The sequence below is a fragment of the Camelus dromedarius genome, chromosome 10 (genome assembly GCF_036321535.1).
Source record: "Camelus dromedarius isolate mCamDro1 chromosome 10, mCamDro1.pat, whole genome shotgun sequence".
NCBI classification, from domain to species: Eukaryota; Metazoa; Chordata; class Mammalia; order Artiodactyla; family Camelidae; genus Camelus; species Camelus dromedarius.
Genome location: NC_087445.1, coordinates 68191535 through 68215820, shown reverse-complemented (window position 1 = coordinate 68215820; position 24286 = coordinate 68191535). Strand labels below are relative to the sequence as shown.

The window sequence follows — 24286 nt, the reverse complement described above, 5'->3', positions numbered from 1 at the left end:
TTTATGTAATGCAAATGTAAATGCAGTACTAAGCAGATATAAGCAGATACTGCCTTTTATTGAACAGAACATCAAGATTGATTGACCTGAGTGGTAAGTATTGACTCAAGCAAATGCTGAAGTCAGTGTTTACCCCAAGGGACAATAAATCTTGATGATCAGAGAACATGTAGTTAATCTCACTGTTATAATAAGGTTTCACTAAGAAGTATCTGGAAATCTTACGGCCTGAGTCTCTTGAGCATAACTTTCCTTTAGGAAAAACCCAACAACCAACTTTTAAGTTGAAGATACAGAGAGTTCTTTAAAGTACTTGGATGGGCTGATGAGCTTTTCCGTGATTGTTCTTATCTTGGACAGCAAAGTTCCTGCCTCATGTCTGACAGCATTATCAACTAGCTGTTCTATCCAAGAAATCGATAATCAGTTCAGCTAGTTTTTGTCCTATACTCATTCTGTTGTTTCTAAGTCTTGTGGTAATTTACAAGATACAAGGAGAAAATACCTTTGACCTTCATGGAGCACTAAGGAAATATAAGATCTCTATATGTGACACGAGACGACATGTGACACTGTGTATTTCTAATGCCATAGAAACTCTTAGAAAGTTGAGATGTGAGAAAAGCTGAAGGAAACTTCATGGAGAAGATGAACTGTAAATAAAATCTTGAATAGGATTTAATTATAGAAATATTTGAAAAGGCATAAGTAAAAATAAATCTCACACTAGAGATAACTACCTTTAACATTTTGGTATGTAGCTTTCCAGGCTTTTTTTCTGTTTATGCATATACAGATGTGAATATAGGCATTGATATTTGTATGTGTATTTATGAGTAAGTGGTAAAATAAGTATTTCCAAAAAGGGACAATATTGTTTCATAAAGATTCACTTTAGTAATTTTTTTGGCTATTATAAGCTTATAAATATTTAACTGATGAGTGAAAGAGTCTTATGGTCCTTAGGATTCCTAAGATTTTTCCTTCCTGAACATATTAGATAAATTTGGTAGAATAAGTAGAATCATTGTTTGGACTAATAATGAATCTCCTGTAATTTTTTTAGGTGCTGGGTCTTCAGCTCTAAAGAGGCCATTTGAAGATGGATTAGGGGATGATAAAGATCCCAATAAGAAGATGAAACGAAATTTAAGGAAAAGTGTGTAAAAATCTTTATTCTTATAGATGTGAACTAGAAAGGATTTATAATCTTAGGAAAATAAAAATTACAAAGTGAAGAATTTGATTGATTTGAATCGGAGTTTTAAGAATAGATCATAACTGAAAAATTGATTGAATAACTTTCTTTTGTTTCCAAGCTTCATTTACTTAAGGTACATTAATATTGACAAAATAAAATTAATGTATAGCTATAGTAATGCATTTTACTTTTTAAATGTTAGCATAATTATTTCAGAAGTAATTTTAGAATTACTTATGAAGTGAAATTATTTTATATATGTTTTGAAATTCTTGCTTTTTTTAAAACCTGAATTTATAGTGATCACTATGAACCTATGAAAGCATAGTTTAAAGCAATATGGTTTAATTTTTTTTATCTTATTCCTCTTCCATTTTCAGTTCTGGATAGTAAAGCAATAGACCTTATGAATGCACTAATGAGGCTAAATCAGATCAGGCCCGGGCTTCAGTATAAGCTCCTATCTCAGTCTGGTCCTGTCCATGCGCCAGTCTTCACAATGTCTGTAGATGTGGATGGTACAACATATGAAGCCTCAGGACCATCCAAGAAAACAGCAAAACTTCACGTAGCAGTGAAGGTACAGTATTTCTTTTATTTAGCCGTGCTTTTTTATTTTATGTTGTAAATAAGGAGCTTATTTTTTTATATTAAATAAACGTAATTTTTCAAGATTTTAATGACATTTGTTACCTCTTCTTTTTTGGTTGTAAAGTATGTGTTGATCATACAAAATTTGCAAAAGGAGGAAAAAAGTAAAGAAGTAAAAAATATGTCAGTTGCTTATCTCTGAAGCAAATCAATAGTATTTGTATATAGTATGTTGGTTTATTTACTTCCAATATTTTTCTATTTATTCCTTTTTTTAGGTTGGGCTCATGGTGTGTATGTAAATTTATCCTTTTTTTTTTTAATTCAGCATGTCATCACTGTTTTTCCATCTTATTAAAATCTACATAAATAATTTTTAGTGACTGTATGGTTAACATGATGTAAATGTACTGTTTTTTGTTTTAACATTCCCTTATCATTGAATATTTTGCTGTTGGCAGATTTTTTTCTTTCATAAGTAAATTTAATGATTATCTTTTTGCAAATCGTGCCCTTTCTGTATTTCAGAATATTTCCATAGGGAATAAGGTCCAGGATTGAACCAATCATGCATATAGGTTTGTAGAAAATTCCTGAATATTTGAATCTCTCCATGAGTACATTTGACCTCTTGCAGACAAATGTGAAAATGTCAAAGATAACGATATAGATGGAATATCACTTTGCAACTAAGAAAAGTTCTGTTACGTAGCAGTATAGCATACGATGTTATTGGTCTGTTTTCATGTTCATTCTGGTTTGCAGGCATTATTAATGTAGATGCAAACATTGTCTTAGATACTAAGGATACAGCAGTGAGCAAAACAAAGTCCTTGCCCTCCTGGAGCTTGCATTCCAGTGAGGATACGATTGGGAGATAGATAAGAAATACTGCAGATGGATCAGTTACTTGTCAGGCAGTAGTAAGCCCACTGTAGAAAAATAACTAAGCTGTAAAAGTATAAACAGTATATTATTTTTGTTATGTTTGTGTTGTTTACAAAAGGGATACTTTTTAAGTATGCTAAATAGTATGGGTTTAAAATGAGGCAGAAAAAGAAAATCAAGAGTGAGGGGAAAAGTGAATTTAGGAATAAGCCTAAAAGTACAGTTTAATAACTTAGCTATAACGTATGCTGAGAATGAGTCACAGACTTAGATCTAAGTTCTCTAGCATCTGACACCAAAAGCTTGTGAAATATCATTATCAATTCACTGTCTATGACATAAAAAAAGACAAATGATTATGAGAATCATAGTTCTTTTGATATAAAGGTAGGTGGGCACTCCCCTTAGGTAGATCGTCATAAAAAGGGATAAAAGGGGTATCATGAAGCAGTGATATCCTTCCAGAGCATCTATGATGCAGTGACAGTTTGTTTCTTACAATAACCTTTAATATAAGGTAGTGGCCTTGTAGCAGGTTTCAATTAGTAACATTAGGGGAGTTAGTAGAATGGCAAATTTTGCAATATGACAAGATTTAGATGCTGTCTGTTCTCATTATAACCACTTAACATTTTGGTATGTATTTTTCTAAGGTTTTTTTTTTTTTTTTTAAACTTGCAGTTCTAAAATTCAAAAAGCACTGGAAATGAAAAATATTTCCCTAAGTTTGATGCAGAGACATTTGATGGGAAAAACCTGGCCTGAATTGATAATAGGGCTATTTTTAGACTTTACTATTCCATTTAGTGTGAATATTTTATGTTTTGTTGCACAAACATGGGGTATCACCTTGAGAACCCACTGTGATTTGGAAAATATATGGTAAATGCATTACATTAGCTTTTTAAACTCTGAAAAATTGTGAGTTCTCAAAACAGTCTGGCCCCAAGTGTTTCAGATAAGGAATGGTAGAACCTGCATACTGTGTCTACAAATGTGTACTTAAGTAGGAGCATGTTTTCCTTGTTCATCTTAAAATATATTGAGATTTTCTTTTTACAGTTACCAGAAAGGCTGGTCTCATTTGTGGTAGTAGCCTAATATTCTGTTATTACTAATCTACCATAATGTAACTAACCCTTTTAGATTCGGATGCTTCTAGTTGATTGCTTTACATGTTTTTGAACTAGTCTGATTATCCTTTAAGATATGTTTTAGAGATGGAATTACTGGGTGAAAAGGAAGGCACATTCCTATTAATGACCTATTAATTTACTAAATATGTATTGGAATTCCTATTATATGTCCAGCATATATGACCAACTTGCCATCTGTAGAGGTTATATCACATTATAGATTCTGCTTATAAATGAGTTTGAGAGAGTGTTTTATATTCAATATGTGTTTATGAAAGTAGGTCCCACTAGATAAAAATCCTTGCATTCCTCGCTTAGTAGCTTGGTGCAGAGGTCTGTACCTGTTAAGAACAGAGAAATCAAAACAAAAGAAGAAGAAATCCATTCCTCCCAGAGAATCCTGGTCACCGAGCAGGAGGTACCCTAAAGTGATAGAAATCAGTGGCCAATCTTCCCTTTCGTCCTCGAATCCTTCTTCCTGACAGTCCTTCATAAAGGACATCTTTAAGGACATCATCAGTCATATTCCATGAAAAGAATCTTCATCATTGTGGGGAAAGGCCAGCTGAAGGGGACAGGGATGAAGTCCCCCTGCAGAGGTTCTGGAGCCATCAGCTCTCTGCCATGTGGAAGCCACAAATATGACTGTGTTGAGTGGAGAGCCATGGAGTGGGGTGTGTTCTCACTGTTGGCCCCTAGTCTTTGAGGGTATCAACTCTCTCAGCCTCAACCCCGTTCACAGGAGAAAATGCCATGATTACCCTGGATTTTTCAGTCACCTTGTATTTTCAGGAATCATCTTGTGATTTTTTTCAGCTCAGTTTATTAGGTTTGATTTGTTTGCCAGACATTTGAAACTCACTTTTCTTTGGTAAACCAGTTTTGAACTTAATACTGATTCCAAACAAACTAGAGGTCTGAAAGCCCCATACTTTTTCTTTTGTAGCATATGCTAGTTAATAATCTTAGAATATGTGTTCATAGAAAAATGACTTAATTTGAAATTTTTTTGTTGTGCTGTATTGCAAGTACTTGTAACATCCCTTGATATTATCCATCAGTTATATAAACTATAAATGTATTAAAATATGTTGCTACAATAATAAGTGAATCTAACGTGTGAGGAAAGGGCAGAGAAATTGTGTTCAGTAATTCACATTAGACTGATTTAACTGTATATTAAATTGCGAAAAGCTGTATGTCTTTAGTTTTTATTGAAGTAAACAAATTAAATTTCTCTGGGACTCTTGGCTTTTGACTTGCAGCCTATGTTAGGTGGTGTTCATTTCAGACTGATAACTTCGAATTTTCAGAGATGAGATTTCTCAGGGAGAACATATTGGCAGTAGTCAGGCACTGGGGACAGTGTTTTCTTTACAAATATTGACGAGGATATAACCAAGTGACATTAGTGTACTTAGTGTAAAGTGCTACCTGAGTCCTTTTAGAACTTAAGATGTTAAAAAAAAAAGTGTTCTTGGCTTTACTCCTAATGAATACAAGGAACATATTACGGTTTGAAATGTTGATCAGAATGCCAAGTTCTCCATATGAACTGAGTGTATTAATTTCAAGTTGTCTTAGTACAGAGTCCTACTTCTGCCCATTTTTTGTCCAGAGTGGGTACTGTTTTATTTATATTGGCAGAATCCTTTATACAAGATGCCATTATTTATAAAGGCTGGGCTGTCTAGCTTCTCATTTGTGTGGCTATCATAACAGTTTTTTTAGATACCTATTAGGTATAGTTGAAATTATAAAGAAATATGTTATTGCTTTTACACTCCAGCAACTTAAAACATTATTCAAAAGCTGAGGGGTCTTTAGGAACCTAGCTCTGTATGTTCTCATACAGACCTTTACATCAGTAACTAACAATGCAATAGCAACCTGTTTGAAAGAAGCTTATACAAATGCTAGCGAACATATTCTTTTGTAAATATCTAAAAAGCACTTTAACCTGGAAGGAGGTATTAAAAGGCATGCAAACACACATGTGCGCACACAATGTTCTGATAAACTGTATTTCAAAAAAGATGGGAAAATCCAGGCATGAATGGAAATATAAGAAGAGTGAACATTGGGGGAAGCCATAAAGTAACCAGGCCTTGAGAGGCAGGGATGGAGATACAAGCCTAAAATTGTTCCTGGTTCACTTAGTAGTAGAGAATAAACCTAAGAGACTGAATCTTTTCTCTCAGGTTTCGATTATGGTTTAAGTTGAGAGCCAAAGAGGTTGATAGTGAAAAGCTTCAGGTATAATTTTGTGATTAACATGCAAATTGGCTCCAAGGTAAAGAAAACTTGATTTCTTGATTTCCTTTCTCTGCTAACTTCCCCTATTGGATTGAATCACCAAACTTAGAGGTCAGCTAGTCAGTCTTCCTATTTTGCAGATTGGAAAACTGAGGACCAGAGGAGAAATAAAGGATTAGACCAAATAAAGGATAGAGGCCTTTTCCTTTCTAGCTCAATGTACTTTTCACAGTGTGCTATTTTACTTTCCCTTCACCTCATTCATTGAACTTGGCTATGCTGTTTTTCTCTACCTCTCACCTCCAGATTAAATGAACCAGGAGTAGCCTCAGGTTTGCATTTCCATCATCCTTTATATGTATGTAAACCTAATTACTCTGAGGAGGTTTTCCCCTTTTTCCATGGTGACACCCTAGTAGGTGAAACATTTTTAATCAAGGATTTGTAGATGTAGCACCATCTTGGCTTTTCCTGCACAGAGTTTTGTGGATTGAATTGTTGTGGGTTTGAAACTTTGTTCTCAGTATTTCGTCTGCTTTCTGTGGTCTCTAGTGTTTGAATAAAACTGAATCTTAATGTAATTTGTGTAGGTATTGCAGGCAATGGGATACCCAACAGGCTTCGATGCAGATATTGAATGTATGAGTTCCGATGAAAAATCAGATAATGAAGGCAAAAATGAAACAGTGTCTTCAAACTCAAGCAATAATACTGGAAATTCTACAACTGAAACCTCCAGTACCTTAGAGGTATACTTACATATTTTTTTCTTTAGGGAAAAAAATGTATGTTCATTGTAGAGAATTTGAGTGGTATGGAGAAGTATAAATGAGAAAAGCAAAAGCACATACAAATGTATGTATTTCAGAGGCAGCCATTATTAATATTTTGGTTTATTTTGATCCAGCCTTTTTCTACAAATATTTTTATGAAGGCACTCACATTTTCATGCAGTTTTACATCTTGTTTTTTTTTTTTTTTCACTTAACTCTAAAAATATCTGTAAACATAACTATACTGCACAACTTGTGGATGTACCCTAATTTAACTAGCATTTATCTTTTGCTGGCCGTAGAAGTTGCTTCCAGCACTTCACAATTACAATATATCGAGAGTGTTAACAATAAATGAAGAGTGAAAAACAAAAAACTCTTAACGGGAAATTTAGGATTAATTGTGCTAAACTATAGGGGTCAGTGGGGTCATCACTGAGTTGGTGCAGCCCTGAGGAGGGCATAGCCTAGTATGTTCCTCAGACTAAGTCTTAACCTATGACTTACTGTCACAGATAACAGAATAGGACAAAAATCCAAGTGCCAATATACACAGCTTATTTGGGAATTCATGGGGCCTTTGCTTCTTGTAGCGTTTTACGTAAGGAAAATTGGTTTAAAGAAACAGCAAGAGCTTACATTAAATTTAAAAATATTTTTTGTTATTTGTAATAATGAATATTTATCAAAGACTTAGTGGCGTATAATTTTTTGAATCTGTGAACCCTTCTTAGTACCTGCCCCACTGCTGGATGCTGCAGAAATTGTGTCCAGAGTCTCAAGATGCTCTCGGGATAGAGGGGCAAAAGACATGCTTATAACTAATTATGATGTAATGTGATAAGCACCGTGATTACAAAATGAATGTAATATGTAAAATCTCAAAGGAGGACATGATTATGAAATGTACACATGTGTAAAATCAAAGGTAGTAAAATGTGAGCTTGGTTTAAGGTGATGAGTAGGATTTTTCTATGTGGGGAAGAGGCAGAAAGAAAGCATTCTGGGCCAAGGACTAGGAGGTATATTATCTGGAGTCATGAAAGTAAAGATTTGTGAAGTACCAGGTGGGCCAATACGGAGGAGACTGATGGAGGCTGAGGCCTGTGAAAGCTGTGCTTGACTCTTCGTGTGATGTTGTGGAGGAGAGAAGTGGCCCTAGATTTGGAGAGGATCAGTCATTCGTAAGTGGTGGTCTCGGGCAGGGCGAGATGTTTTGCTGGCAATGTTATAAATACTAAAAGAGAAAGAGCTCATTAATTATGAGGCTCAGACTGTTAAGTTCAGAGGGAATTAGGAAAGGAGAGAGCAGTGTGGGCTGCATTAATAGCAGCTGTAAGAGTATATGGAGGTTCTGATCATGAATACGTCTATGCTTTATTTCCATATAGTGTAGTAATGGGGAGGGGAGAAAGCTCTTATTATTCATTTAAAATAGTAGTAACTGATTAGAAATGCAAATATTTTTGTCTTGACTCATTTTTATAATAGTTATTTCAGATCTGGAAAGCAGAGAGTAATTATCATAGAATAGTTTCAGAAGTTACTCACCTTTTAAAGATGGAGACCAGAAATTTGCCTTGGTATTTAAAAAATGTGGTTTCTGAAAACTCTTCAGGAAGTGATGTTTATTGCAGAAGACCCAGGAATGTTTTTTTTAAACTTGTCTTTAAAAATTGTCCAGTGTTTCACTTCTGTAGCATCAACCACTTATTAAATCAGCATAGAGAACTTTAAGAAAATCTTGCTGTCTTTGGGTTTAGATACATAAAGATTCTGTTATACATAATAATTCATCTCTTTGTTTAGCATGTCTTGAACTATTACTGTGGCAGAATTATATACGTGATCTTTAACTCAAAAAGTGCTCAGTCCTTGGGGCTCTCTAAAATTACAGTTTTGTGGTATTTTGTGGTTTTATTTTTGGTGCTATCCTCTCTCTTCATTTGTACCTTCATAGTCTTACATGAATTACTTCTCTTCCTCGCCTCTAGTCTTACCCCTCCTCATGTCAGTTCTTCTTAGACCGTTTCCCTCCCTAATCTAATCATGAATGTTCCCAGATTAAATCTCTCAGTGGCTCCTTGTTGTCTATCATAAAGCCAATGCTCATTTGCATGACATTTGAAGTTCTTTATGGTTTGGCTCAGTCTAGGGTGTTTCTAATCTGGTCCTGCCTTCCTCTCCTCCTCCCTTGTACAGCCAAACGGAACTTCCTGCTGTTTCCTGAAGAGTTGTTCTTTCCTTCTCTTGGCCCTTTGCATGACTGTTTCTTCCATCCAGAATGTCCTTCTCCATCATTTCCTCCTTGTCATGGTCTGGTCCTTTTAAGGTTAGGTTTGCATGTCACTTCAGGAAAACTATCCTGTTTGCCCTAGAAAATGATTCTTGTACTGTTTCCATAGCATACATCTGCTCTGTAATATACATTGTTTTACAGTGATTGTAATGTCGTCCTGCTACACAGGGAGTGACTGCTTTTATTATTTTTAAATTTCAGAATTCAGAGCCTACTGTTTTTATCATAGGTGCCCTTAAATCTCTTGAGAGAGACTGAGAGGTGTGTAGGAACGCTTTCTTTGCATCTCCCAAATTGGGATTATTTCTTCCTACTAAAGATGAAAACCAGTGAAAGCTCAGAAGTCGTGAGAATCTCAGCTATTCTGTCTACATTGCTGGTTGTTTAGAGTGTTGTTCTTAGACTGTGAGCACCCAGATCAGACCCTGGAGTGCCACGTGATGGCAGGGCCATCCTGCTCTTGAATTCTGATCTGTTGAGGCAGCTCTGCTTCAAAGGCAGGCTGGCCAGATGCCTGACTGTGGTGTTTACTGCTTGTAGAGTTTCCATACTACAGATACTTTGTCATTCGTATATAGAAGTGATCATGTGTCCTAGCTCCTAAATGCTTTAAAATACAACTTTTGAGCTTCTTTTTCAGCAGAGACACAGTATAATTGTATTAATAAGAAATTTAATACTCTAAAATCTTACTTGATTGAACCTCCTTTTAGGTAAGAACTCAGGGCCCTATCCTCACAGCAAGTGGCAAAAATCCTGTAATGGAGCTCAATGAAAAAAGAAGAGGTCTTAAGTACGAACTCATCTCGGAGACCGGTGGAAGCCATGACAAACGCTTTGTGATGGAGGTGTGTACCTAGATGCGAGCCAACCTCACCTTCCCCTCAAAGACAGAGGATATCCTGAGCTTATATGTAAAAAAGTTGTAGACTGAGTCAGTTCTTGTGGCACTTTGTGACTTTTGGTGTTTTCTGTGTTATGATACATTTAAATTAAAACGTCATAGAGGAATTGCATGGGATAATCGCAGAGTGTTGTTCTTGATTTTAGGTAGAAGTAGATGGACAGAAGTTCAGAGGTGCAGGTCCAAATAAGAAAGTGGCAAAGGCAAGTGCAGCTTTAGCTGCCCTGGAGAAGCTGTTTTCTGGACCCAATGCAGCAAATAATAAGAAAAAGAAGATTATCCCTCAGGTATGAGTTAAGCATTAAACCTTTGAAAGACATCCTGTCTTTGTGCCACTTCAGCTTTTTCTGAAGTTGCTTCTCTTTCTTGGAGTTGACAGCCTTTTCTTTAGGTTAGATCATGAATAATAGAAATATGATTAGTGGTTCCCTGTTTTGTGGTCTTTCTAGGCAAATTATATATTAAAAAGAGACTACTAGCATTATTTGGGGGCTTTAGGTCACTGGTGACGAGGTAGAGCATCGAAGGGCTGGGATTTTAATGAGACATTAGCACTTGCTTAGTTTAGGGAAGCTGCCAAGAGTATTTGGGACTTACTCTCATCAGAGGCTGCAGATGCTCTCCCACTTCCTTTCCAGCTTTGTCCTTTTGCATTATTTATTTTGGGTTTTCCTTTGAGGGCGGTACAGTAGAACTTGACCCTGTGCTGCTTCTGTTCATTACTGATACTGGGAATGTCAGAGCTGAAGGCCCAAGATTGTAGTAGAAAAGGTAGCCTCCTAATTACATGCTTTCGAATAACAGATTCTTCCACCCATTCGTTGATGTATTCAGAAATATTTTCTAGATATATACCATATGCACGATTGTGAGGAGAGAAGAGATACGTAAGGAAGTATAAGACACAGTCCCTCCCTCGAGTACTGCTGCATTGAGTCTGAGGGTCTTGTGGGACAGCAACAAGTCCAGTAAAAATGTTTATACTAATGGAAGGAAGCTTAGATTATTTAAGATTCTGTGTTAAAGTTTGTTTCTTTTACACATGCAAAGTCCATTATAAGAGGACAGAATAGATCTCATTTTACAGATGAAAGAACGAGACCTGAGCACAGTAAGTTACTGCATGTAGTAACATAGCTAACTGATGGTAAAGTTTCCCTTGAAAACCTCGTTCTTCTCCTTCCAAAGACCATGGGCATTCTCCTACTGCATGTTATATCTGCCTTAGAAATTTGTTTTGTGTTCATTTAAACTTCTTGTATTTACTTTAATAAACACTGCATATAGTCTAGGATTCAAAATATAAACAAGGAAAACTAACTTACTGAGATGAAATACAAAGAAAGCATTTAAATTGCAGTGGTATACATGTAGAGAGAGGATAAATGGGCTTTCGTTTCCTAAAATCTAGAATATATTCTAAATGAGTAGAAAGATAATTGCTACCTTGTTTGTTTTGGTGTGTTTTTCTCATGGGCTGCATCTTGTATCTTGGTCAGTTAACTTCAGTGTTTAAAAAGCCTCTGTGCTGATACTGACTAGATAGTTCGGTTTGGTTCTAGGAGACACGAGCTTGATTTGTGTGGAGTCACTCTGCCGCCAGATTGTTGCTTCCTGACTACATTTGACTAAGCTGTGTTTAAAAAAAAAAAGATGTTTGCATAAAGTTCACTCATTTTTAGAAATTTTCCATACTAGAAGCTATAAAACTCACATGTTCAATGTGCTTGACAGCCAAGAAGCAGTCTATTTTGGATGCGTGGGTTGGATTTTTTTCAGCCCAAAATTAAAATGGCTGTGCTCTGTGCATGATCCAGCCGACCTTGAGACTGCCTTGTGTCCGGTCGCCCTAGCAGTGGGGGCTGTCCTCGGAGGAGAGATGCCGGTTTCTGTGTGAGTGATAATGTGTGTGCGCTCTGACTGTGTAGGCTGACTTCATCATGTAATGATTTTGAGGCTTTGCACCTCCTTCCCCTGCAGCTTGGTTATAGCAGGGAATATTAATAGTTTCTTGAGTTTACTGAGCTTGAGTTTTGGTTATATCTTTATATTAAAAAATAAATACAATATTTAATTTGACATTAGATATTCTTTTATTTTCTTGAAATTTCACTTTTGGAAAGGAGTGTTTTAGCAGCCCTGTATACTGTTGCTCCTTATCTGTTCTACTTTTGAGAGTTTTCTATCCTCTTAGTTGCTCTTTCTGCTGTAAAGTAAGGAAAATAAAGAGGGTGTCATAATCCTCATTGTACAATTAGTGGGGAGGCTCTCATAGAGAGTAGTGACTTCACTAGAGTCCCGTGGCATTTCAGAGCAAGAAGGGACGTTAGAGGTGATTGAGGTGGGCGCGCGCGCACGCACGCATGCACACACGCAGCAGCAGCAGCAGCAGCAGGCTCAGAGGAGTCACGTGACCTTCCTGAGGTCTCGGCTGCTTAGAGCAGGAACTTGCATCTCATCTTGCATCTTTGGTCTTCCTGTCTTAGTTCCTTTTTTTTGTTTTTTTACCCACTTGGGTTCACAGCTAATTCTAGGTGGTTTGTTGTATTTTTTGTCTATCAATGGAGAATTCAGTGGATTTTGAACCTAGGTATCAAGTGTCTAATTTAGTCAGGCCTAAAATGACTTTGGATGTATGTCATTTGACTGCTGAAATTTGTGCGTAGAAAATAAACTCTTCCTGGGTAACCCTCAAGTGAAAAGAATTTATTTGCCTACTTCTGCGTGCCAGCATATTCTCCAGAACAACTCTGTAAGGTAGACATCACTTTCACTTTGCAGATGATAAACTGAAGATTCAAGGTCGTAGACTGCTTGTCTCATGTACAGGCTCAGGTTTCTCACAGACGTTGTACGTTACAGAATTGATGAGATGATCTTATTTCTCTCAGTAATGAAATGTGTTACTTTTAACAGGCAAAGGGTGTTGTGAATACAGCTGTGTCCGCAGCAGTCCAAGCTGTTCGGGGCAGAGGGAGAGGAACTCTGACAAGAGGAGCTTTTGTTGGGGCCACAGCGGCTCCGGGCTACATAGCTCCAGGTATAGTACGCTCTGTGAGACGCCTGCCTTCTCTTCTGGGCCGGAGTTTGGAGATCAGCTTCTCCTGTATTTTCCAGGGTTATACAGGGTTTCTGGACACATAATACGGCTGTAAGATGAGTGTGCACAGAAATTCAAAAGAAGAAAGTCTACAAAATGTCATAGGTTTTCTCCTGGAATCTGCTGAGTGACTAGGGGCTTTCAGGAGGGAGGTGACGAATAAGGAGTGTTACACTTGGTTGAAGGGACATATTTTGACAATGAGGAAGTTAAAAGATACTCCACAGATTAGGGAATTTGGACATCTGAGCAGGTGTATTTAGTGGGGTCAGAGATGACAGGTTGGGTTTAACAGGTGGTAAAAATGACTGATAAGAGGCAGTTTGATGGGGGTAAAGCCTGACAACGTTGACATTTCTTTAACTCATGTTTGAGAATCACCAAAGGCTATAGAAGTACAAAAGAGAAAAGGGGGAACTTACTTATCCAGAGCTTAGTATACATCAGATACTTTCATATAAATGATTTTACTGAATTATTTTTAATCTTCATGGTGTTTCCTGAAGTAGAAATTATCTCCATTTCCCAGGTGAGGCAACTGAAGTCTAGGGAGGGAAGGCAGATAGCTCGGTGTGAGACGTCATGGAGATGGAGGAGCAGGGCTGTGAGCACCGGCATCTCCGGCTGCAGCGCTGATGCTCCCTCCGGTGCCCCACGTGGCTGAGGGGCTGGGAAGGGTGCCGTCTCTGCTTCTCTCTGAGCCTCACGCTGTTCGGCTGAGGCTGCACTGCTGTCTTGTTACAGTCCAGTTCCCTGTGATGCTGACAGTGTGGAACTTTGAACTTGACAAGTAAACTGCTTGTAATTGGTAAGATGAAATTGTCATAAGGACCGGGTCTTACCCTGTCATTAGTTTTGTGTAACGCTCTTAGAAGTTCAGTTAAATTGTGGGTTTTTTCTAGAAAGAATTAGAATAGGCTGTTTGGGAAGTTCTGTGGATGATGTGGCTTTGGAAGTAAGCTTCTAGAGGTTGATTCCAGTAGGGGCACCGCTCAAAGATGTGTCATATAAAGAATATACTTGGTCATTCAAATACTGTGTGCCTGCTTCGACACACCAGACGTGGGTTTTATTCTCCTGTGGTGTGTGGTCTAAAGGTGAGACATACTGATGAATACTCAAAATTATAGACTGAGGTCATGTGACAGAGGCGAAGGGCATGATGCCATGAGAGAACGTAGCTGAGAAACCTGGTCTAGTCTAGTGTTGGGGACTGGAAGGCTTCCCTGAAGGCCGGACAAGAGCTGAGCTTTAAGGAATGAACAGGAGTTAACTCAGAGAAGGTCGGGATGGAAGAGTGTTGCACTCAGAGGGAAGAGCATGTCGGAGCCCTGTGGTGCTGGTGGTGGGGAGCGTGGCTCATTCGGAGAATCAGAGGAAGGACAGTATGTCCGTAGTGTAGAGAGCACTGTGTGTGTGTGTGTGTGTGTGTGTGTGTGTGTGTGTGTGTGTGTGTGTGTGTGTGTGTGTGTGTGTGTGTGTGTGTGTGTGTGTGTGTGGAGTGGGGCGGGGAGGAGTGCAGGGTGATTTGAGCTAAAGCTGGGTGCTCAGTCCCAGTCCTGGAGGCCACGGTTTGGATTTTGGTCTTAGAACTTCAGTGCAGTGGGAAATTGTGCAGGATTCTATGAGAAGTGACAAAATCAGTCCCTATTTGTGTAGATCCCTCTCTATAGTGTGGTGAATAGATTGCAGGGACAGAAGTCGGCATGACAAGATAAATTACAAGGTTTTTGTAAACCCAGCCCAGACAAAATGCAGTGGCGGGATCTCCAGTGGCTGTAGAGAAGTAGATGGGTGGTGAGAAGTGAACAGGTGAAAGGAAAACTTCAGAAGCAAAACTGATGTGTTTAATGTGGAGAATGAAAAAGCGTGAGGTTTCAAGTGTGTCTGCTAGGATCTTTAGCCGGAGGAAGTAGATTGGATGGTTTTAAGGAGACAGAATGCTGAAAGATGAGCGGTAGGGGGACAGAGGGAGGGGAGGTTACTTCCAGTATGATACAGTTTATGTGTCCAAAATGAAGACACTGTTTCTAGGGAAATTTAATATTCTTTGCCTTATTTAATGTCTTATTAGAGGAAGCAGCTTCCATTAAACAGTAGCAGGCAGGTTACTGAGGTGAACTCTCTTCCTTTGATGATGTGCTTGTCCAGTTGTGTTTGGCTGCTGGGCCTTGAATGTTTCCCTTGCGCTTGGTGGTCAGTGGCCATCGCATCGGCTAGTGGCGGTGATGGTGAGAGGAACCCTGACGTTTGACTTTTTGCTCTGTAGTAGCTTCTCTCTCATGTCATCACACTGACCTCTGGGAAAGGCCTGTCTCCTGAAACTTTTTAAAAAGGAAATTCTCTTCTCTCCTGGTGAGGATTCAGAGTCGGTCAGTTTAGATTATGAGCAGGTTATATGCCATTTGCAGAGTGTATTTCATGCAGCAGGGACTGTGGTAAGTACTTTTACATGTATCACTTAATTATGTTTGTCTGCCAACTCAATTACTGCAGAAGACGGTGAGGCTCAGAGGGGTTAAATGGCAGGCAGGTGTGACTCAAAGTCATCTTGCTAGTGGGAGGTGAAGTCAGGATTAGAACCCCAGTGGCCTGATTAGTGGCCAACTTAGTAGGTGTAGTTTCATCTCTTTAAGGATGTTTTGGTGAAACACTTGAAACTGTAGGCTTAGCAAGCAAGCTGCCTTTTCCTGGAATAAATTTGATGATATTTGGTATTTCTTTTTTAGACATTAGTTTCTCTTTTGGCCTCTGATACTTTTCCTACTGCTTATTTCAGCTGCCTTGTTCCCTCTTGAAATATGATTTAGGGAGCACTAAAGACTTAAGTTGTACTACCCACAGATTTAAATGACTGAAGTATAGACTAAAAAGTGAAAAAAATTGGTATCTTAGAAAATGTTTTCAGTCAGTAAGAGCTGTTTACTTATTCAACATACAGTTGAGTGTTTTATCTCAAACAAGAGATTTGGAACTGGGCATTCAAAGATGACTGAGACCAAGAGTCTGCCCCGGCGAATGCTTGAGGTCACGTGGGGTAGGAACAGACGCTTGAGTGAGCACTGTGTGATGATGCAGGCTAACGCAGGGTGGGCGGAGGGGTGAAGAGCAGAACTGGGGGACTTTACAGAAGACGTGGTGTCTAGACAGTGAGTTGCAGTTGGTCAGTTAGAGAACGGGGTTGGGGGAAGAAGCCCCTAGCAGCAGAAGCGATAGAAGAAGGGACTGGAAAGTAAACAAGCTTGATTTTGTTTGGACGCCGTGTGAAGAGCCCACGTAGATTTTATGCCCTTGTTCTATTTTAGAAACCAGTTTTTCCTACAGATTTACCCAAGTGATTTAGTATTTATATTTTTTAAAGTCATTTTACTGAAAGATTAGAGATTGTCATTTCTATTAACGTAGTATTTCTAATCCCGACAACACTGTCAGGCAGCTTGGAATTGTCTCTGTCTTACAGATGAAAGTGGCAGCTCCTAAGTTATGCGTCTAAGGAAGTGTGAGAAACTAGTGCCAGAACCACGTGGTTCAAAAGCTTCTGGGTTCTGTGTACTTGTTTTATTGACCATATGAGCCTTTCTCATAGGCACCAGATCTAATGTCAGTTTTGCCGACACTTACTGAGAGACCCTGTGCTGGGGCCTGGGATTCTAATGTCAAGGAGACGTGGTCCTTGCCCCTTGAGTCACAGCTCGGCCCGTGTGCTGTCTGCAGTGGCAGTTAAGGCTCCAGCTTGCTGGGCCACTGCTTTTTTAAAAAGAGACTTGGAAAGTTCTGTTTTCCAACTTTGAGAAATTGGTAATTTGAGTGGTTCTAAGTATTTTGTTTAAAAAATTATATTTAATGAGTGGTTACTATATGCTAGACATTCTGCTAGATTCAGGTGATGCAAAGATGTCTAAGTCTTGGGTCTCTGCCATTCTAGTGGGGAACACAGACAAGGAGGTGATAATTATAATAGTGTGATAAGTGTAGTGAGAAAGAAACAGGCTGTTCTGGTAGGTCAGCAGCGCCTGGGAGGCCATGGCAGAAAGCCTCCACTTAACACAGGCATGGAGGGATCAGTAGACTGGGGCCATTCTGGGAAGGGTTCTCATTCAGCCAAAATCTGGATGAAGTCCTCAGGGCCCAAGGTGCGGGCAAGGGGGTGCTTGTGAACTGGGCCAGTGCTGACTGCCCTCTGCCCAGAACTGATCTGCATTCTTCTTCTTTGCACTAGGCTATGGGACACCCTATGGCTACAGCACAGCAGCCCCTGCCTATGGTATGTACACCATCTTACTGATTTCTTCTCGTAGCAACTCTGTCGGAGCAGTCCAAAGCACAGTTTGCATCTAGGGTTTCTTTAAGTGAATTGGAGGATCTCAGACCTGTTCATTCTAGTGACCCAACTTAATTTCCCTTTGAAAATGCCACAACCTTGTGGTTCTTGGTTTGGTTGGAGTTGCTCTTCTCTCTGCTTTGCCTGACTGAAGGACTGCTTGTTCTAATTGCCTGTTTCTGACCATATTGAAATTAAATATTTTAAGTAGTTCTTCTTACAGCCAACTTACACTCCATTCAAAGGCTACTGAAGGGCCATACCCTGTTTCTAGCTTGGCTGCTGCCAGTTACATAGCTGCATTTAAGATTCTAGTTTGACCCTGTGTGCACTGTGGGTGGTTTGAGTTAGGGATAGGAAATGCTAACTTCAGATTTGTAGCTATCATCCTTTTTCATAAATTTTGCTTTAGAGTTGGAGTAAACAGCTCCTAGGGGGGTGTCACCAGCAGTGTCACTCAGGTGCTTACTGCAGAAAGTCTCTAATATGTGCAAGAAAATCATAGGAATATGTTCTCTCTTTCCAAAAGTGAAAAACAAAGGCAAATGCAGAAGTGAACCCCGTGGCCCTTTGGGTAACTTTTGAATGAGGTTTATGTGCAATGGAGGCAGTAGGTTTGGAGTCAGTGATATGCTCTCTCAGACATTTTTCCAAACCCGAGTGCTACATGTTATAGAATCAGCCACCTGCAGGACGTTTGTCATTGAGAGAAAACAGAGAGCAAGTGTGTGTGCGTATGTGAGAGCGTGTGAGCGTGAGCGAGCCTGTGCGCACGGGAATGTCTGCGCAGCAGTGCGACCCGGGCCGGGTGCGCACGCGCTTGGGAGGGAAGACCTTGGCTGTCCTGCTGCCTGTGGCTTTGGTCCTTCACACGAGCCTCAGGGCTGTTATCATGCTGTTCCTCTTCATGCATCTGCGTTTCCATTTTTGTTTGGATGAAAATTATGGGTCTTTAAAACACTGATAAATTGAAGCTTCATCTGATTTCATAATTGTAGAAAGTGAACAGTTTGACCACTTTCCCCATTAAAATAGACAGTTTAGGTCCTGGAAAGCTGTGGAGAGCTGTAAGGGTCAAACATTTCGGTTGCTTGTTCTCTGAGGCAGAGTCCAGAGTTGCATGCTTACCTGACTGTCTCCTCTGGACACTCAGGTTGGGTCCGCATATTCTTAGATAATGGGGTGGTTAGGACCTGGGGACTCATTCAAGAATATGCTATCGATCACTTAGAATTTCCTCTAAATTCAAACTCTGTAGCTCTGTTTGATTTGGCCATTTGTTTTTATCATTCACTGAACTTCTGGATATCCTGACCGCCTGCCTCATCCTTACTGTGAATTAAGTCTGGTCAGTTTATCCAAATACATTTTGACTTACTAGACTCATCGCAATATGTCTTGTGTGAGCACCAGAGCATCTGCCTCCTAGGGCAGGTCCGTAAGTCTGTGTCTTTCTTTTAGACACAGTTTAAGTCCCATGTTCTTTAGTACAGGTTTGCTAGAGCTTAATTTTTCCCTTTAAAACACTCGTATATTTAGTCTTGAAGCTACAGTCAGGATTTTCGTCAGTCTTTTAAAGTTTTCTCTCTTTTTTCCTCCCTTTCCTCTAACATACTTTCACCCTGTGGCCTCTGAGCCCCCTCTTCAGAAGGCTCTCCTCTCTTCCATGTGCCATATAACTGACTTCCAAAGCTGGTGAAATTTAATGCCCCCATTTTTCACATAAAAGATTTGGTTTTTAAATGTTACTGTGATGCCAACCTACTAAAACGATGCTTTATTTTGGCTGTAAGGTAAATATGTCTTTTGGCCTTTGTAAAGCTGTTGCATGTGGGGTAATTTCCCTCTGATCATCTGGTGCTCTCGAATACCTGCTGTTGCTGCTTTGTGATTTCTCCATAGGTTAAACATTAGAACAGAAATAAGCAGATTTCAAATCTTGCTCGAGTGTGCAGAAGTTTGTGAGGCCACAAGAACTCATTAATTACAAAATCAAGAAAGTGATTAATCTTTCCAGATTTGCCATGCCAATATTGGTGATAGCCATTAAGATAGACAGCTTGCCCCACTCCAGTTGGAGCTGTCTTTCTGGGAAGTTGAGGCCTGCAGGGAAAGCTGTGCTATGAATCTTGACAATCCCTGTTTCTCCAGTAATATGTGATGTGCCAAACTGAGAGTCACTTGAGAATTTTAATCAATGGCATTGCTTTTGAGCTTTAGAATTCAAGGCAGCTCATTCAAATGAAACTGCTTTCTGAATATCATTCTTCCTATGATGTAGCCATCTGAATTTTTAATTTTTTGTGGAAAATATTATCAGAATACTAAGAGTAATTTCATAGTTTGTGGGCCTCTTCCAAAATGGTACATGTTGACTGACTAATCTGGAAAAGGTTAACTGTAAGATTTTTTTTTTAACCTGAAAATTTTTATTGGATTATTAAACTTATTTGGAGTCCTCTCCGTTTCTTTTCTCTGTAGGTTTACCCAAGAGAATGGTTCTGTTACCCGTTATGAAATTCCCAACATATCCTGTTCCCCACTACTCATTCTTTTAGCAAATGACAGAAGCTAATTCCAATTGAACAACAATACAGTACATAAGAATGTTAGAGAAAAAGCCTTTTTATCCTGCTTTCTTTGAACACATACTTGATCAAAGTTATTTGTAAAGAACATCTTTCCTACTTTTTGATTTTAACAAATGCAAATTTAGTTCTCTAAAACTTGAAAACAAACAAACAAAAAGAAACTAGTTCTGTGAAACGGTACCTCATTTCCGGAAAATAACTTATACCAGCCCTTCTGTTCTAAGAAAATAAATCTAGCAGTTCAGAGTTTATGAGGAGTATCAGATTATGTAATATTAAATTTGTGAAGGATGTATAGAGTCAAACACTGATCACAAATAAACTGCTTTGTTGTAACACAGAGTACTGCCTGGTTCCTGATGCAGTCACTGATGCTAAGCTGATTGATATGTATCTGCCCCAGGGCACTTTAATTCGGGCTGTAGTTATTTTTTTTAATACAATAGACACTTTTCATTTAAACCTTAACTTTGTAAATATTGAAGTGTATAATTAAAGCCAATAAAATATGGGTTTGAATATTGTTTTAGCTTATTATTTTTGATATGTTTTGGTATCAAATTATAAAGAATTGAAAACTAATAATAACTTAGCCCTAGAAACCCATTCATTTGTAAGCAAACTGCTAAAACAAAGCAAAGGCGATTGTTAGTCTGAGCCAGTCTACTTCCTTTGTAAGCCCTTTGCACTCCTGCTATCTGAGGGTATCCCCGTGATAAAGGTATATTCTGTTGTCCGAGCATTGCTTATTCAAATGATGGCACTACCCAGAGATGGGGAAGGAGGAATGTGATTATTTTAGTTTCCGAATTTCCAAGTTTAAAAAAAATAATAATAAATTAATCAATCAATCACCCTCTCTTGTTCTTGTGGCCTTCTTCACTCTGTAAGATACTGTGTTCACTCCCTGGCTTTTTTCATGTAGACAGAAGATTAGTGATTTTTCTGGGATTCATTGAAGGGTCTCTTATCCTCTTCAATTACATCAGAATCTAAAGCAGCAACAGGGTCCCCATAAAAACTTGCTCTTCGATTGTCCCAGTTCTTGTTGAGTGCTGCTGTGAAAAGTGACAGGTTTCAGCCATGGGTCAGCATTTATTTTTAAGACACCTGATGAAGCTGGTGAAAAATGATCAGTCGGTAACATTGTGCTGTTCTGTGAAGGGTGCAGACCTAAGTCCCACGTGCATTCTCACCTTGTTTGGAAAGCCGATGATGTTACTAGAAGGTAATGGTTTCATTAAGGTACTCACCCCCATGAAGGCAGCAGTGCGGTCCCAGGTCGATATTTATAAGTTGCTGTGTCTCAAAAACGTCCATTTTTAGTATGAATTAGCTTTCCTCTTCTTTTTTCAATTCTGTTTTTTGGAGCTGAACAGTGCCCATCGTTGAGAATGGGCTTCACAAAACACAGCAAACTGTACCAGACTTCTGTGGGACCACCAAATGAGGACGAAATGGGCAATTTAAAACAAATGTTAGTGTTACTTCTCAGATACATGTATTTTGCACGATGGCTTGTTTGTTACTTCTGCTCCTTGACCTTTTGTCTTTATTAGTGGTGGGTGATACTTTAATAAAACCTCATCACTTGCTGGAAGTAGCTGTGAACTTACCATTCTCATTCTGTGCATTAGTGGCTAGACGTACATAGAGGGCCCCACCTCAGCTGGGAGTTTTCATGTCTCATTGACTCGTTTTGCTGACCTATGGATGAAACAGAGCCATCACTGAGAAGAAAAAGCATGGCTGGTAGTGCCCAGTTTTTATTAATTAAATATTTACAACAGCCCTCTATGTTTTTGGAATACTATTAACTGGCAGCTGCAGCTGCACTGTTACTTGAAATTGTCAAATTTGCATTCCAAGTTGGAATCTCTCTGGAGATTTCTCTTTAGAAAATTCTTCTGAAGTAGCTGACTCAGTGTCGTAACTCAACCCCTCTATAATGGTGACAAGGGAGCTGTGCTGTTTTCCAACATGATGGCAGTCATTTCAAATGGTTTCTACCAAGTCTTTTTTTTTTTCTTTTTAATTTTGTTGTTTGTTGGAAGTTACTAACCATGTTGTAAACCTGCCCAGTTGCTGCAAACTTTTACATTTCTCTGCTTTACTTAAAATAATTGAGCTGTCAGTCCTTTGTTAGAAGTGGTAACCATGCAAGTTGAACTGTTTAAATTTTGTAATGAATTAAGTGTCCCCCTCCCCCCTTTGCCTTTCCCACCCCTCCATTTTGTAATGAAAATTCCACTTACAGCTGAAAGGGCAGAGAAATATAAATGAAGCTTTTGGCTTCACCAAATTCTCTGAAATTAACAGAGTTTTGCTTCTCTGCTCTTTTCTCCACTGTAGGTGGTTTTTTCATTGACAGCCCCTATTGCCAGCCTCTGAGCGTCGCACCATTTATTATTCACTTGGGCCCTCAAGATTTCTTCTCTGACTTCTAGAACCATCAGGTTGTCTGGCTTGAATGGCAATTTCTATGTCGTGGTCTTAAGAGCAATGTGACCCCCCGAGGCTTTCCAGCTTTCAGACACAGCACTCTGACACCTTCTTTTGGAAAGCAGTGACTTACTCAAAGCCACGGTGTCTGTTTTAAAACTTTTCCTTTGGAAACCTAGCAATATCTGTACTTAACCCCTCCTAGCATAGTCTCTTGTCAGGGAGTTTACAGACCAGTGTAGAACTTAGTGTGTGAGCTGTGCTATCTTCTGGCAGTTTTTTACCTTTTTTAGCACATAAATTGAATAGTTGCATTCCTGACTGCATCAGTTAGTGCTATTATAATTCCTCAGAGATAGGGGTCCTCCCTGAAGCCATATTCTTTGCATGGGGGCTGGCACCCAGCCAGGGATGTGGCCCGCAGCCCGTGTTCCTTCCGGCTGCGGGAGCACCCCATCTCTTCTGCAAGGTAATTGGTCCAGCAGGTTCCCAACATACCTCACGCTGACTAGATGCAGCGCACGTGCGGTGAAGCGAGCAGTCCTGCAGTCGTCTGTAGTCTCTTGCAAATTGTTGACCTGGGGAACAAACCACTGATAGATTCTGTTTTTCTTCTTTTGTTAAATTTTGGGTGAATGTTTGAAAATCATGAATCAGTCACCGTTATTAATTGAAGAGCTGGGAATACCTCGTTAATGTATTTTTAAAACTGGTGTTGGACCCTCTGTGTATTTCAGGTTAATACTTTTAAGCAGTTTTCAGCACGTTTATCTCACTTTATTCTCGTTCTCCTCGGACCTTCGTAGCCATATCACTTGTATAAAGTAGGCTGAGATATAGTGACTGTAAGCTGTGGTCTCGGTATACAAAGGTAAGCTCTTTTATTTTCTGATTAAAGAAAATTAAAACTCAATGAACACAACATGCATATATGACAATCATATATGATGTATTTGATCTCCTAGGACTTATGTCGTGTTACTTTAAAAAATTTTTATGATCTATATGTAAAATAGTTATTTTCAGCATTTGTTTTAATACCCTTGTAATTAACTTTCTACTTGAGACATTTCACTTTTGCTGAGTTAAGTGTGTGTATGTGCAAAAACTTATGACACATGTGAATTACACACACGTATCTGTTTAAATAAAAGAATTTGGTGGTGGGAAGTGTTCGCCCAAGAGGATTTTCACGTCAGGGCACTCTTTTGGCCAAAGTGCTGGAATTTCATAAGCAGCAAGATTGGTAACGGTGCCGGTGGGTCCATTTATGTAGCTGTTACCTAAGCTGGGGATCAAAGTGCCAATTTCTCAAGGAGAGAAACTTCTTTGAGAAATGAATATCTCTGATCTGTGTTGTATGTCCTAATACAACAGCAGCAAGAAGCCATAAAAAAAAAAGCAATAGAAAATGAAAAAAACCAAAATATTAAGGTAACTATGGAAAAATATGTAATTGAGTTAAGCTAAGTATTTGCAGAACCAGTTTTGGCAAGAGTCAGAATGGTAAATACCCAGTCTGCAGAGACCAAACAGACGTAAGGCAATTTGTCTGTCTTTTCCAGGTTAGGTAGATGACTTATTTCCCACCTGATTCAACCATCATGGAGTTCATGTAAAAGATACGAGGGTTAGGCCAAATATTTTAATAAGGATTTGCTTTGTTTAGTGTGTCCCATAAGTGCATTTCGTATGTTAGATGTTCTGTGCTAAGGTTGTATTTGATCCACACAGACACACAGACACACACACACACAGATTAAAATGAATTTTGTTTCATATGC

At 39.0% G+C, this 24286-nt stretch overlaps 1 protein-coding gene across 3 annotated transcripts in view; it reads left to right on the top strand.

The window, feature by feature from the left end:
* Positions 1-24281, top strand: part of STRBP (spermatid perinuclear RNA binding protein) — a 112384-nt gene extending 88103 nt beyond the window's left edge. The window contains exons 11-19 of one of the 3 annotated variants that reach the window (XR_010382805.1): positions 1067-1159; positions 1582-1781; positions 6663-6821; positions 9858-9992; positions 10195-10335; positions 12965-13088; positions 17368-17412; positions 23240-23373; positions 24068-24281. Coding sequence is in view for 2 of the 3 variants with exons in the window: in XM_064490501.1 (XP_064346571.1) it covers positions 1067-1159; positions 1582-1781; positions 6663-6821; positions 9858-9992; positions 10195-10335; positions 12965-13088; positions 17368-17412; positions 19951-20027 (974 nt within the window). In the remaining variant the exon portion in view is untranslated. Of the gene's footprint in view, positions 1-1066; positions 1160-1581; positions 1782-6662; positions 6822-9857; positions 9993-10194; positions 10336-12964; positions 13089-17367; positions 17413-19950; positions 20917-23239 lie in introns of those variants that run through there. The other 2 variants (XM_064490502.1, XM_064490501.1) reach the window with 2 other exon arrangements.
* Positions 24282-24286: the final 5 nt, after the last annotated feature.